Source organism: Cyprinodon tularosa, unplaced genomic scaffold (assembly GCF_016077235.1).
Source record: "Cyprinodon tularosa strain WSP-4 unplaced genomic scaffold, ASM1607723v1 ctg81, whole genome shotgun sequence".
In the NCBI taxonomy this organism is placed as follows: Eukaryota; Metazoa; Chordata; class Actinopteri; order Cyprinodontiformes; family Cyprinodontidae; genus Cyprinodon; species Cyprinodon tularosa.
In genome coordinates this window covers 261129-277406 of record NW_024039574.1, presented here as the reverse complement: position 1 = coordinate 277406, position 16278 = coordinate 261129, and the positions used below count along the sequence as shown (strand labels likewise).

Below are 16278 nucleotides of genomic sequence, written 5' to 3'. Positions count from 1 at the left end.
TACCGAGCCAGGTTGTTGATGAGGATGGCGACCACGGTTGACGCCGAGAACTTACCGATGATGATTTACCCATGATGATGATGATGATCCCATGATGATGATGATGATGATGATCCCATGATGATGATGATGATGATGATCCCATGATGATGATGATGATGATGATGATGATGATGATGATGGTGACGATGATGATCCCATGATGATGATGACGATGATGAACCCATGACGATGATGATGACGATGATGATGAATCCTGCGGATGATGATGATGAATCCTGCGGATGATGATGATGATGATGATGATGATGATGATGATGATGATGACGACGACGACGACGCATCCCATTATGATGATGATGAATCTTGCGGATGAGTCTGATAATGAATCTTGCGGATGAGTCTGATAATGAATCTTGCGGATGAGTCCATATAGAACATATAACATGACGGGATACAGACATGACGAGACGCAGACATGGTGCATATTGATGCATTGGAAATGCAAGCAAAATGGCGTAAGGGATGCATGACGAGACACGACGAGACACAGATAGGGAGCATGTGATGCATAGGGAATGAATCTTGCGGATGAGTCTGATAATGAATCTTGCGGATGAGTCTGATAATGAATCTTGCGGATGAGTCCATATAGAACATATAACATGACGGGATACAGACATGACAAGACGCAGACATGGTGCATATTGATGCATTGGAAATGCAAGCAAAATGGCGTAAGGGATGCATGACGAGACACGACGAGACACAGATAGGGAGCATGTGATGCATAGGGAATGAATCTTGCGGATGAGTCTGATAATGAATCTTGCGGATGAGTCTGATAATGAATCTTGCGGATGAGTCCATATAGAACATATAACATGACGGGATACAGACATGACGAGACGCAGACATGGTGCATATTGATGCATTGGAAATGCAAGCAAAATGGCGTAAGGGATGCATGACGAGACACGACGAGACACAGATAGGGAGCATGTGATGCATTAGGGAATGAATCTTGCGGATGAGTCTGATAATGAATCTTGCGGATGAGTCTGATAATGAATCTTGCAGATGAGTCTGATAATGAATCTTGCAGATTAGTCTGATAATGAATCTTGCGATGGTAACATATATGAAGAATTGATGCATTAGGGAATGCATGCTAAATGGTGTCAAGGATGCATGACGAGACACAGACCAGACGTGACGTGACACACAGGAGAATGCATATAAATGCCCGTCATAAAGGTGAGATTGCATGAATGCGAGCCAGAATGAAGATAGCATGAATAGCAAGGAGACAGCATGGAAGACTGCATGAAGCAGGGAATAATGAAGAAAACTGATAAGGAGTGGGAGTAGAAAATGAGTTAGAGGATGGTCGTGATTAGGTCAGAAAATTATGAAAATGAGTTGAACCACCACCAGTATTTGTAATAGAGTTACCTAGAGGCAGAGAGAGCACTGAGCTGAGAGAATTGGTGAGAGTTCTGGGCGGATGAATGAGGTATAGGCTGGTGAACCATCGGCCCAGAGCTGAGGGAAGCCTCAGAACCCCGCGAGTAGCTGCAATGCAGCTGCTCGGTCCAGAACGAATGCCCAGATTACCTACTAGAGGGAAGGCCACGTGATTCTAAGAGTATCCTGAGGTGGTGAAGGAACCATGAGTGGGCGGATAAAAGTGCTTGAATGCCTGAACATGACGCGCCGAGATGATGAAACGTTAGTGACTGCTACCAGTGATGCTTCTGATGAAGGCATGAGAGACTGGGAGGAGGAGTGACTTATTAGTGGCTTCAACTACTACGAAGTTATCGCAGTGGGCGGACGCGATTCCTTCCCAAGCCCCACGATGCAAGCTAGCTAGGGTTAGACCTCACACAAGCATAATGGGTGTGAATAAAAGAGGCCATGAACCCGTGAACCACCTGTCCTGAAGAACCCCCCGAAACCTACGGATGCAGCATCCGTAAAATTTTTGAAGCATGGCAGGAGATAGATAATGCCGACATAGAAAATAAATTTTGTTCCAATTTAGAAGCAGTCAGACCATAGGATCCGAACGGCAGCCTACGTTCAGTAATCTGACCAAGGAGAGGGACGGAAATTGCCGGATCAAGCAACTGGGAATGAAAGCGCGACCTTGAGAAATAAGCGCATGGCAAATTAGCTGACCTAGCAAGGAGCGCAATTGGCATTTAGAAATGACTGATGTAGAACATTAGTTTTGTTTATATATATATATATATATATTTTTTTTTTTTTTTTTTTTTTTTAAAGAAGAAGAAGACAGAACGATAATCAGAAGTAATAATAAGGGGTGGTAAGATGACGGGCTGCTAAGACTGAGGTACGATATATAAGCGTGCACGGCAGGGACAGGCAGGGACAGACTGATCGGATGGCCCTACTGCAGAAGCTCTGAGTAATCACGATAGATGCTGAATGCGGCCAAAAAAAAAAAAAAAAAAAAAATTTGGCCAATAGAAGATCTCTGGTAGACGGAGATCGGATGATTTAAGGAAAACTGTGACGTCACCTGCTGATGCGACCTGCTGATCGACTTCAGGGGAGGGAAGAATAAGAGACTAAAATATTCCCCTGAATAATTTAGAACGAGGCTAGTGAAAATATCAGCATGTGTGTTAATATAAGTATGCCTGATAGAGGCAGACGAAGCATAACAGCAAACTCAAATAGATAGAAAATTATGAATGAAAACATGGTTGAATACGTCTTACCCTAAGGCTGGCCCGGCGGGCGTTCCCTAATGTGAATGAGGGGAGGGGGAGGTCCGTCTGAGCAGACAGTGGCAGGGATGACGTGGCAGTGCAGGGATTCCCACGTTGGAGCGTGCGGACAGCGTCGAAGGATTGAGTGAGAGAGTCCGGTAGAGCGGAGGGAGGCTGAGAGCTGTTAAACGCCAGAAGGACTAGACGGGGGAGCTGCTATGAATCAGGAAGCTGAAGAGGTCCAAGGCTGCATCGAAACGATGAGAAGGAGCGGGCGTAGCGGTGACTGCTGCTGGGACAGATCCGGGAGGCCTTCTGCGCCTGGCGAGGGGAGCAGAGGACTTGCATGTCTTTTGCGGCCAGGAATCGGAGCGGATTGAAGCGGAAGGCGAGGGAGATGAATCACGAGGAGGTAGGAGGGAGGCTCGTTAAGACATCTGAGCAGAGTTTAGGTCGGAGCCTGGCAATATACCCTTGGAGTGTAACGCGGAAGAAGGAGATGAGGGCGGCTAGACGGGAGCTTCTCCGAGCGGGGAAAATTGAATTGTCGTCTGAATCGAAATCCGACAGCGATTGCAGGATAGCGGCTGTGGTGAGATTTGAGGGAGTTTATAAAGTGGAAGCAGGACGCTGATTGGGCTTCGTGGTGGAGTAGTTCGAAGCTGATTGGCTCGCTTCAGAGATGGATCGGCTTCTGATTGATGGAGGTAAGTCAGAGTTTCTTCAATTGAACTTTCGCTAGAGCTTCATTTTAATTTAAAATAGTTGAACATATTAAATCTATACTCTTGAGGATTGTCAGTACTGTTATAATTACATCAGATTACAATATATCTGAGTTAATCAAGTGAAATGTGTGATGTTATGAGCTGGAAAGCTCTTGAACTCCAATACCCAGCATGCAACAGGGCATGGCGTCACGGGTTGGAGGTCAGAGCGGGCTGCGGTTCGGGATGTAGCTTGCTACTGGATGGTTCTTTGAAGTTCTAAATAAATATACAGAACAAGCATACACGCCTCGTCTCTTATAGAAACGAAGAACAACACATGGTGTCAGAAGTGGCCGTTGGCAGTCGCGGAATGAAGATTTGCCACGGGGGAGCCACACGGCGTGTAGTGGCTGCAAGCAGTGGAAGTGAAGCAAGGGGACGAGGTACGGACTGAAAAAAAAAAAAAGGATCTAGTACCTGAATTGGAGGACAGCTACCGCAGAGAGAGGGTGGTGGAAGTCTCGATACCCCGACGTCATGGATAAGCTAAGTCCACCCACTGCAATGCAATTGACTGGTAATCTTGCTGATAACTGGAAACGTTTCAAGCAAAGATTTAACATATATCTAACAGCAAGCGGTGCAGGAGCTGATGATGAGAAGCTAAAAGCCAACATACTTTTGCATGTGATGGGAGAAGATGCTTTGGACATATATAACAGTTTCCAGCTGGACGAAGCTAATATCACGTTAGCACAGCTAATGGAAAAGTTTGAAGAATATTTTGTGCCTAAACAGAACGTGACCTTTGAGAGGTACAAGTTTTTCACTCATAACCAGAAACATGGACTTCCTTTTGATCAGTACTTAGCAGAGCTTCACACATTAAGTAAAACATGTGAATTTGGCAATCTGAGGGACTCGTTAGTGAGAGACAGGATTGTTTGTGGCACTGTGGATAATGCACTTAGAGAAAGACTGCTCAGAGAAACTGGACTAACATTAGATAAGTGTGTCACTATGTGTAGGGCAGCAGAAACTACACGAGCACAAGCAAAAGAGCTACGGAGAGATGAAACAACAGTGCATGCAGTGCATAAAGAGCAGATGAGAAAAAAGACATTTACCAAACAGAAAGAGAAATCTGCAGAATTTAAATGTGGTAAATGTGCAGGCACTCACAAACCAAAATCTTGTCCAGCATATGGAAAATCCTGTAACAACTGTGGGAAAAGCAATCATTATGCAAGATGTTGCAAAGCTGCCGCAAAGAAGAAGGTTCACGCAGTTGATGAAGAAGACGAGGATGATAGTGAGTTCATAGTGGATGTGGTACAAGCATGTGCAACAGAAAAAGAGGAATGGATAATGCCAATCAAAGTAAATGAGACAGTTATACCATTCAAGTTAGACACAGGTGCACATGTAAACCTGTTGTCATGGGAGGATTATAAAATTATGACTGTAAAAAGCAAAATTCATCCCATAAAAACAAAAGTGACAGGATACACTGTAGAACGCATACCTGTTAAAGGTGGGTGCATCGCAACCTTTCAACACAAAGGTCAGCAGATACAGGCGCAGCTGCTAATTGTGGATGCAAATGTGCAACCAATCCTAGGACTAAAGACATGTACAAAGCTCAATCTCGTCAAAAGAGTGTTTGTAGTGACGTCGCCAGGTACTGTGAATGACCATGACTCACTCATGGAGGAATATAAAGACTGTTTTGAGGGACTTGGATGTTTACCTGGAGAACATAAAATATGTGTGGATAAAAGCGTGTCTCCTGTTGTACATCCGTGCAGGAAGATCCCGTTTGCACTCCGGAACAAACTGAAAGAAGAACTGGTGCGCATGGAAAAACTGGGAGTCATCAAGAAAATAGATGAGCCAACTGAATGGGTAAGCTCGCTGGTCGTTGTGCAAAAGAAAACAGGTGCTTTGAGAACTTGCCTGGATCCAAGAGATTTAAACAAAGCAATCAAAAGAGAACATTTTAAGTTACCAACCAGAGAAGAAATCATGGCACAGTTTGCTGGAGCTAAATGGTTCAGTAAACTGGATGCTTCATCAGGTTTCTGGCAGCTAAGGCTAGATGAGGAGAGCTCAAGGCTGTGCACGTTCAACACACCTGAGGGCAGGTACAGGTTTCTTCGTCTGCCGTATGGTATCCTATCAGCACCTGAAGTCTACCATAAGACTATTCACATGATTTTTGAGCATATACCAGGGGTAGAAACAATGATGGATGACATCATAGTCTGGGGGTCTACTCGTGCAGAACATGACGAAAGGCTGAGACAAGTTCTTGACAAAACAAGAGAAGTGAATCTGAAGCTTAACAAAGACAAATGTGAGTTTGGAGTTAAAACGCTTACATTTATGGGAGACGTTGTCAGTGAAGAGGGAGTTAAGCCTGACCCAAGAAAAACATCAGCAATCAACAACATGGAAACACCAAAAAACAAAGATGAAGTCAGACGATTTCTAGGCATGGTTACCTATCTGGCTAAATTTGTCCCACAACTGTCAGCGCAGTCAGCACCTCTCAGAATTCTTCTTGAACAAAAGAATGAATGGGTCTGGTCCCATGAGCAGGAACAATGTTTTCTGAAGCTGAAAAAGATTTTGACACAGGAACCTGTGTTACAGTTCTACGACCCAGAGAGAAGCACTAGGATCTCGGCAGATGCGTCACAGTTTGGCCTTGGAGCTGTGCTGCTACAACAACATGATGGGCAGTGGCTTCCGGTCGCCTATGCATCTCGAGCCTTGACCAGTGCAGAATCCAGGTACGCACAGATAGAAAAAGAGCTGTTAGCAAGCTTATATGCCTGTGAGCGTTTCCACCAATATGTATATGGACAAGCTTTTGAAGTGGAAACTGACCACAAACCTTTGGTGTCCATCATGTCTAAGCCGCTGAACGACTGTCCGTTACGGATACAGCGAATGCTTATCAGGCTACATAAGTACGACGTGCACATGTTATACACGCAGGGTAAATACATGTACACCGCCGACACCTTGTCCAGGGCAGTGGATAAGGAGGAAAGTGCAGACAGCGAAAAGAGTGCAGAGATTCAAGCATACGTGGACATGGTCGTGTCGTCGTTGCCAATAACGGGTGACAGAACAGAGCAAATACGGAGAGAGACTAGTGCAGATGAAGTACTGAAAGAACTCAAGATTACAATTCAGACAGGATGGCCAGAAAACAGAAAGGATTGCCCCATAACAGTACAAGACTACTGGAACTGCAGAGCAGAGCTCACTGTGGTGGACGACATAGTGATGAAGGGGAGCAAATTCGTAATTCCATCCTCTCTACGGAAGCAAATGCTCCAAAAGATACACGAAGGTCATCTGGGAGAGGTCAAGTGTAAACGTCGGGCAAGAGAAGTAATGTATTGGTTGAGAATCAACCATGATATCAGCCAGACAACAGCATCATGTGATCTTTGCCGCATACACAGGCCAAAACAACAAGCAGAGCCGTTGATGACTCATCCGGTGCCCCACAGACCTTACTACAAGGTGGGTACTGACCTGTTTGACTGTGATGGAAAAAGTTACATCCTGGTCACTGACTACTTTTCCAACTACCCAGAAGTCGGAGCGCTGCAGTCAACGTCAAGCAAGGCAGTTATCAGCTTCCTAAAGACTGTCTTTGCCAGACACGGCATTCCATGTGAACTTTTTTCAGACAATGGGCCCCAATTTACCAGCTGTGAGTTTGAGGCCTTTGCTGAAGAATGGGGTTTTCAGCACAAAACATCGAGTCCAAACTACCCAAGGTCTAATGGCTTGGCTGAGGGTTCAGTGAAATTAATAAAAAACATGATGAAAAAAGCACAGGACAGAGACGACTTTCAAAAAAGCCTGCTGATCTACAGAAGTGCACCTCTTCAGAACGGACTATCACCAGCACAAATGCTGATGGGTCGACGCATTCGTTCCAACCTTCCGGTGAATGAAGACCTGCTGACACCCAAAGGTGCGCACAAAGTTACACAGCTGAAGGAGGAACAAAAAGCAAAACAAAAAAAGCTGCATGATCGGATGGCAAAACATCTTCCAATACTGAAGCTTGGAGATACGGTGCGTCTCAGGGACATCTCTACCGGCACCTGGAGAAAAAAAGGGCGGGTGGAGGAGGAAGTTGCACCACGCTCCTTCAGGATTCAAGTGGAGAATGGAACGTCTCTAAGGAGGAATCGCACAGATCTTCAACTACAGACGACTGGAACTGACATGGCAGCTCAGGAGATGGACCAGCAGGACCCAGCAGAATCAGGAGGGTTGGTTAGCAGTGGACTGACGGCAGCATCTGCATCACCTGCGGATGTGACACCTTCCCATGTGTCTACATCAGCAACTCCTGAAAGGCTGGCTAGGCCTAAGAGACAGATTCACCCTCCTAAGAGGTTAATTGAGAGTTGCTGAGGGCTTGCTTTGGTAGTGCAACTTACTTTAAAGACTTTATGTTTGTGTCATATTTGCAGGAAAAGGAACAGCTGAAATGTTGGAATGATAGAAGTTAATGTTGATACTGTTTCAAGTTAGTGTTTGGATGCATAGAGGCACTTGATAACGTTTGTAAAAAAAAAAAAAAAAAAAAAAAAAAAAAAAAAATGGTTTAAAGTGAAAAGTTGTTTACAGAAAATAGTTTTTTCTTATAGGTTAAATATTATTTCTTATAGGAGAAGGGATGTGATGTTATGAGCTGGAAAGCTCTTGAACTCCAATACCCAGCATGCAACAGGGCATGGCGTCACGGGTTGGAGGTCAGAGCGGGCTGCGGTTCGGGATGTAGCTTGCTACTGGATGGTTCTGTGAAGTTCTAAATAAATATACAGAACAAGCATACACGCCTCGTCTCTTATAGAAACGAAGAACAACACAAAATGTCTCTGAACTTTAGTTTACTACTAATAAGTTCAGGTCTAGGAGGGAATAAAGGTCATGCTTTATGCTTGTACATTGTATAGGCTGGGGAAAGAAAGAAAATTGACAAAAGTTGGACATTAATTTACAGAATCTTGTTGACACAATATTTCTTTGCTTTAAGATGTAGACTACCGGACCTAAAAAGTCCAATGTTAAGCATAAGGATCTGTGATTCAATCAAAATATCATTCAAATGGTCAAGATAAATTAAAAGTTTTAGGACATAACTTAGCATCTGAGGTAATCGTCGATAAAATGGATCTGAACAACTTTGAGTTTACTATTCAACTAAATTAAGAAGCCTCCAAGGGTTGAGACATTCTGGCTAGCTCCAGGCGGATGTGTACAGCACAAACAGCAAGCTTACAACACACTAAATAAAGGAAGTAGAAAACACAGCTGTTTACAACTTTTTCAAAGTCTCTAATGGTATGTTCACACAGTAAGCGGTGAAGGTGGTAATTTCCGCGAGCCATGCGGGTAATTCACCATGGGAAATAGGAAAAGCTTCAGCTGCATGAACCTGAAAGCCCACCGACATAAAAAAAAAAACAGCAAATAGACAGAATGGTTATTGCTTCTTAAGTGCATATTTTTGCATTTTAAATGGCAATTTGTAAAAATAAAAAAATGAAAACACGTGCTGCTGTCTTTTCAGAGATATTAAAGATAAATTATTTAGGTTACCAAGAGGTCAACTATCCACATGGTGACCAGAAGTCCTAGATTTCCAAGAAGGGGGGAACATGTTGCATGTAGACCGTTATCACGGCAAAAAAGCACGTGAGCATGTTACGGGCAAAAAGCAACTATTATGGTAGCATTTTGTGCTGCTCTTAACCTAAAGACAATTAAAAGAGCACACCAGTTTTTAAACAGGTGAAGAAGTAAAAGCAGAAATTTGTTATCACATCCCGACAAAACTGATGGGGAGCTCACCTGAGTTATGGTGAGTGTGTTAATCGATTTGTTTTATTTGGATTGAGTTGATCCTGTCATAAATGTTCGCTTCATTTCCAGTTTAAAGAGTATTTTATAAAAAAAGAAAGACAAGACTAAGGTTTACTGCTGGTATGAGAAAAAGAGACTCGGATTGAAAACTACTTGTAAGGCGCTAATCTGGTTCAGTGGTTCTCCAGGATTCAAACAAGTGTTCATCTAAAGATGTTTTAGAACTGATTGGTGACATTTAGTTTTATTATTTATCATTTAAGAAAGTTACAGTAGTTATTATAAGTTGTTGTTTTTATTTATGGCTGTGATTTATGAACATAAGTGTGCTTTTCTAGCACTCAGTTTGGATATAAGAGCATTCCTCATGAAAAATTACGTCTCTAATTAAGTCAGTTACAGTAAAACTCAGACACGATCTGCATGATATGAAAAAGCTTGATTAGAGATAAATACCTAGCCAATGCTCGTTTATTATGCTGTTTTTGCTTCTAGCTCCAAATATTATAGAAAATAAATATTAATTAGCATTTTTAGTAGTTAATCTGATGAGATAATAATAATGTTGTACATTCTAATGTTTTGGAAGTGATTTTGATGTCTCTGTTTTAGAATAGTGTAAGGAGGAAAGATGAGGAGAGCGGAGGAAAACTGGAACACTGGTGCACTGCAAAAAATTAAAATCTAAATAAGTCCTTTTTGATCAAATTTAGCGCATTTTTTCTTGAATTGAGGAGGTAAGTTCGACACTTTGCCAATGGAACGAGACAATTTACATTTAAAATAAGAAAAAAACTATAGTTTTGTCTTAATTCAAGCATATATTAGCTAACTATCTTATTTTAGGAGTAAAAATACTAATTCCATTGGCAGGTCATCTTATTTACCTGCTCAAATTAAGGGTAAATACACTTAATTTAAGACATTTTTCACTAATTTCTAGATGTTTTTTGCAGTGTGGGAACAACAGTTGAAGAGACGGAAGTAATATCTATATAGAAGAGTATAACAGAAAGCAGACAGAAGTCAGAAGAGGGCTAGACAGAAAAGAATGCAGACAGGGAGGAAGACAGAAAATACTGAATGGACCAAATATTTGTATTTAGTTTTTTGTTTTTTCTTTTCCTCATGTCACTCTCCCCTTAGGGGGAGGCGAAGCTCTTTAGGCTTCAAAAATTGGAAAGCCCTGCTAACCACCCATGACTCCTTCACTCTCACTCCCAACCCAGAGACACAGTTCTAGTTTTCCATAAAAAACACTAACGATTTATTCATTTTATCAATCTTGAGAAAATACTACCAGTGATAAGAGACATATCCCTGGCTTTTAATCTTGATTTTTGTTGTTTAAACATTAATACACTTGTGAAAATAAATTAAACCATTACTGTGCCCGTTTCCTAATTTCATTTTGATGAAATGTGCTTTTTTTTATCTATGAGCTGGAAATGTCCCTAGATTTGCTTTTAGAAATCTGGTCACCTTAACATTCCCTCCGACAACCTCTGAATCAAAATTTTATCAAAATTATCTAGCCTACCTTTTCAGTTCTACTTCATTTGTGCAGGTGAAAGTAGTGTTTGTGCTGATTTGGTTTTTAAGATGGGCTGAAATAATTGTGTAACATTTAGTAAATCACCAGCCTCCCATACCCTCTGCTTTCTACCTGCCCTTACCCCTGGCAACCCCATCTTACTTTCCCGTCATATCACAATAAAAGCACAGGTGAAACCTAAAAGCACGTGGAGAAAGCGGCGAAGATGAGAAGTTGATTGAGGTACTGTAACGTGTTTAGCACGGGGGACCACTGGACATCTCTCAGTAATAACTATCTCTGCGTCACTGTACAACTCAGGAGACTTTCTAAACACAGATATTAGTATTATCCTAAAACACTGTTTCCCTAAAGTTTGGCCCTAAAAGTTGGTCTGGCTGAGCGGCTGGTGGAAAGAGGAGAAATATAGCTTGTGCTGACTAACACAAAGCTACTGACTGTAAACTGTTCTTCAGAGTATGGGCTGGAAATCCCAAGGTCAAAGTGGGAAACATCCCCAAAGAGGGTAAAGAATGACCGAGCCAAACTCCTGTGGGACTTCCAGATACAGACGGACCGAGGTGATGGCAAACCTACCGGACATTGTGGTGGTGGACATAAAGCAGAGGAAAGCTGTTGTGGTTGACATAGCAATACCAAGTTACTGCAACATCAGGAAAAAGGAACATGAGACACTAGAGAAATACCAGAGGCTCAGAGAAGAGCTTGAGAAAACATGGAAGGTCAAGGCATCTGTTGTACCCGTGGTCATTGGGGCACTCGGGGCAGTGACCCCCAAACTGGAGGAATGGTTATAGCAGATCCCTGGAAATACATCAGACATCTCGGTCCAGAAGAGTGCGGTTCTAGGAACAGCAAAGATACCGGGAAGAACCATCAAGCTCCTAGGCCTCTGGTAGAGGACCCGATCTTGGAGGAAAAAAAGGGGGGAGACCACCTGCGGTGGTATATATTCATTTATTTATTACGTCCTATGACCATGGATGAAGAGTGCTGAACATTGTGTTTCTTTTCATACTTGTCAACTAGCAGTGCAAGCTCCAAGAACCTGCAGTGGAGGGCTGCAGGTCTATGCTTTGACTACATACTACAAAACATTACATAATGTCTCTTTAACTTTTCAACACAATAACTGACCAAAAAGCACTCAAAACTCCCCTTAAAGCCCCTATCCATCTATCTACCAACTCCATCCCACAATAAACTAACCTAACTTAACCTGAAGCTGAGGAATATTTAGGTTTTTAAACATGATCCTGTTTTAACATTTTTAATATAATAATATTAATTGTGTAATTATAATAATTCCAGTATTCATTATCTCATGTCCAAGTTCATGTGGAGTTTTACTTCTAATGTTTAAAAGTGTAAAAGAACCTTTGAGGCAGAGAATCAGTAATTCTTTTATACTTAAGTGAGCCCACCACCTGACAAAATTTTAAGTTGAGTTTTTACTTACCCTATCAAGAACAGCACTATGGCAATCGTCCAGGTCCGGCAGCCTGTTTTGCGTTCGACTGAGGTCATGACGTTTTTCTTGCAACGTGGACATTTCCTCATCACCTTTGAGCTTCCTGTCAGTCACAATTTATTAATGACACACCACCCATGCTGGGACTCTAGCGACTTTTTCAAAATTCTAAATCATTTTCAGTAAGTAAATTGACAGAGTAACTCACCTGTCTGAATCTTGACTTTTATTTTATTTCCTTGTTGAATGAGACATAAAGAAAGCATGTAAGTTTTTAATAAAGTGAGTCAAGCATAAATTGGTCAAAAATTTTAACCACATTTATAAAGCACAACAACTTGAGGAAAGCCCTGACATGATATAAAGATACAGGTTGCTTTGGACATTGCTGTTAAGAAGGTTGTTTACTGATCAGCAACAGGCTCAGGATATTGCTGCTGAGGATACTGCCGATCAACAGGCTGGTGATGCAGCTAAAGAATAAACTAGGTTACTGGCTGGTTTTAAAACTCAAGCTCACCATCACCATCAGGTGGATCACTATCCTCAATCTGACCGGAAGCAGAATCTGTGAAGGAAATAAAAACAAAACAGTATAACAGAGCAATAAAGTCTGTCATTAAGGAAGCAGAATTGTGTCAACCTGACACCTTGCTTACCAAGTATTGGTAACAAGAGGCCTTAAGTGCAGCATAAAAGAATGCTTTTATAGTAATATACTGTATGTCTTCTTACCGACACTGCATTAATTTGGCCTGATCTTCAAAGATTTTCAGAGTAATGTGTGTAAAATGTGTGTAATCTGTGGACATGTTGGGGTGACCTTGCGACATTGCTTGTGCAATTGATAAGATATACAAATCTCAGTTAATAAGATGTACAAACCACTGTTTAATTGCATATTTAATTGCTTCCCACTGCATTAATTTCTACCTGCTTGGCAGACATCTTTTTCCCCACTAATACACATTGAGTGTGACTCATACACACGTCCACATGCACATGGACTGTCTTCATCATCTGGAATCAATGCCTTAATGTCATCTATGTTTGTAACAATTTCTCTTTTGTGATAAGAATGACAGCAGACATTTTTTCATGAGGGTTAACACCCCACTCTCAAACATTATAAAAATAGACACAAATACTGGATACACTGTAGTAATTTTTCTGCATGTCATACTCCAGAATCTGTACCTCTCTGGTTTTGATAATCCTGCATACAGAATCCACTAACCAGCCTGCACTTTCAGACAGTGATGACAACATTCAGCAGTGACAATACCAGGTCACAGGGCCGTAACTACCATTGAAGACACCTAGGTCATGTCATTTGTGATTTTTTTAATTAACATTTTTGGCTAAATTGTGATAAACTTAAAATAAATTGCACTGAAACAGACTCACTGTAGGTCAATGATCTAGGTCTCCTACAACACTGCAATGCATTTACATTTGAAGAGCCATTAGTAGTAGTATACTGTGTAAAACAGTAGCTCAAGTGTTTGGGCATACGTGCTGTGCATCATTTTCAACACGCACTGTTACTATGCTAACTGACACACACAGGCTACAGACACCGTTAGTGAGTCTGTCATTCACAGTAGTCACTGAAAATGGAACAGAACAAGCTACAAATTTAGGTAGAAAGCAGTTCATATTGTAGATGACTGTGAGATAACATGTATTTTCATGAGGAGATACAGTATTTCATCCCAGAATATCACTCAGACAGTAAGGGAACATTGCAACAAAGTTTAATTAAAACTGTCGGTACCAGTCTTCATTGAAATTTCTGATGGTTGAATCAACATTCATTATGCAACTGATATGTTAGCAATGTCTATAACTGAAATTCAATGTTTATTCAGGGTTTGATTTCTCAGTGGTGGATGTTGACTGTTTATATTTCGGTCAGATCCCAGAGCTCAACACGTAAGAGACGGCACAGACCAGGCTGCGCAGGATAGGAATTCGTGTGCAGAAATTAAATAAAACGTCTGTTTAATTTTCGTATTAATAAATAATTTTCTGTGGTCACTCACCCTTACTTCAGGAGTCCCCATAATTGACCCATTTGTCAATTTTTTTTATTTTTGAAACATTGAGAAAGTTACTGGACACTCAAAATCACCATTACAATCTGTGATCAAATCAAATATTCATTTGTTTTTTTCTTTAAAATAATAATAATAGAATAAAAGGTCAAAAAACCCTCAACAAACAGAACAAGAACATAAGATATGGATATGGGTACCTCCCAAAAGGAGAATCAACTGTTTTTAACTTATCAGTCTAATATGCTTGCATGTTGCATTTGTTCAATAGAGGAAACCAATTTGGACCATAGGGTACTAAAATTGTTTAACTGAAATGGATTAAAAATGTTAATCTCTCCATCTGATAGATTTCATTAACACACTCTATCCATTCTTCTAGAAAATGTAGAGTTTAGGGAGCAGCCAGTGTCTGGTGACTGGTTTTTTACTGGCTGTAGTCAGAACTTGAAACAGATATTTTGCACTGTCAGATGGAGATTATGTGTTACCAAAATAAAAGTGATGGATTTAAAATGTATACTTATAACAAAAATACTTTCATTGTTTTTATGTATATCTACCCAAAATTGTTTTATTACTGTAAACCCCAAAATATATATTGTGATCCTATAAAATATCCTATATTCCCTGACTTAGATAGAGATGTATCTGTAAATATCTACAGTAATCTTGTCTCTCCAAATTGTAACTTATTTTTAGTACTTAAAAATCCATATTTGACCTTTGTGCATTATTGAGCAGTATGTTGTTATACTGTTAGACAGCCAATTATGGAATCCAGTATCAGTTTGATTTGGGTTTAAATCAGGCTGATATGCACACTATCTTATACGCAATTCTCAAATTATCATGTCATTATTTTTTTTTTACTGAAAATAATTTTCAGTATTGTGTTATATCTGTACTAAAGCTCTATTCCGCCTCTATTCCGGGTCTAAGGCTAATTGAATGTCTTTGCGTCAAGCGTAATAGTCTTTATTACACAGATTTACCAGGGGTTTAATTTGTACAGCATAGAAGTAGTTCTTTAGATGCTTAGTACTTAAGTTTTTGTGTTTTAAATCTAATTCTTGCCTTTTTTTCTTCCAAACCAGAAAAAATCTGGAGAGCATTGTATCCAATTCCACAAGTTGTATTTTGTAATGCTTAAAACAAGAACATAAATCTTGCCGATATTTAGATTTTCACAGATTAAATTCTTTGAGTCAGGGTCATAAAAGGGATGAGAGTCCAACATTGTATATCTAATTTAATTGCAGTCCAGCTATCCTCATAATAATGTTTAGCTTTAGTAGTCCTATCTTTGGGTATTAGAACACCAAGGTATTTTAGTAAAGTTTGGTCCCATTTAAGCGTTAATTCCGCACACAAACATTTAGAGGGGTTGCAATTAAAGGTCAATATCTGTGTTTCCTTTGCAATTAATATCTTGAAAACTCAACAAAGGTGCTCAAACTCTGAAATATTATAGGCAATAAAGTGTTTTGTTCACTTATGTATAACACATAATTCGCATGTAGCACCACCTTGTGTACATCACCTGAAGTGTTTACACATTTCATGCGATCTGTTTGCCTTATTAGTTTGGCTAAGGGTTCTATATAAAGGGCAAAAAGAAGAGGTATTCCCAAGATATTAGATAGAAACCCATCAGTTAAGCTGCTGAGAATACTGCTGATCCACAGGTTGGTGATACAGCTGAACAATAAACTAGATCACTGGCTGGTTTTAAAACTCAAGCTCACCATCACATGCAGCCAGATTGTTATCCCCGGTCTGGTCAGAACCGAAATTAGGACATGAGAAATCTGTGTTATCTCCACCACATTCATCCATT

The 16278-nt window shown here is 40.7% G+C and overlaps 2 protein-coding genes across 2 annotated transcripts in view; one reads left to right on the top strand and one right to left on the bottom strand.

The window, feature by feature from the left end:
• LOC119774339 (cell death-inducing p53-target protein 1 homolog) overlaps positions 1-16278 on the bottom strand; it is a 55166-nt gene that overhangs the window by 1838 nt on the left and 37050 nt on the right. The window lies entirely within an intron of this gene.
• On the top strand, positions 4951-8321 carry LOC119774357 (uncharacterized protein K02A2.6-like). Its single transcript, XM_038271827.1, has 2 exons — positions 4951-5356; positions 6107-8321. Exons 1-2 carry the CDS (start codon positions 5159-5161, stop codon positions 7898-7900), a joined length of 1992 nt encoding a protein of 663 aa, XP_038127755.1. The 5' UTR covers positions 4951-5158; the 3' UTR covers positions 7901-8321.

What these genes read in the sequence shown, in the direction of transcription:
- LOC119774357 (XM_038271827.1), top strand. Translation starts at nt 5,159, where the DNA reads ATGGAGGAATATAAAGACTGTTTTGAGGGACTTGGATGTTTACCTGGA. An exon ending in TAGATGAGCCAACTGAATGG is followed by an intron (nt 5,357 to 6,106) that starts GTAAGCTCGCTG and finishes CCTGTGTTACAG; the next exon opens with TTCTACGACCCAGAGAGAAG.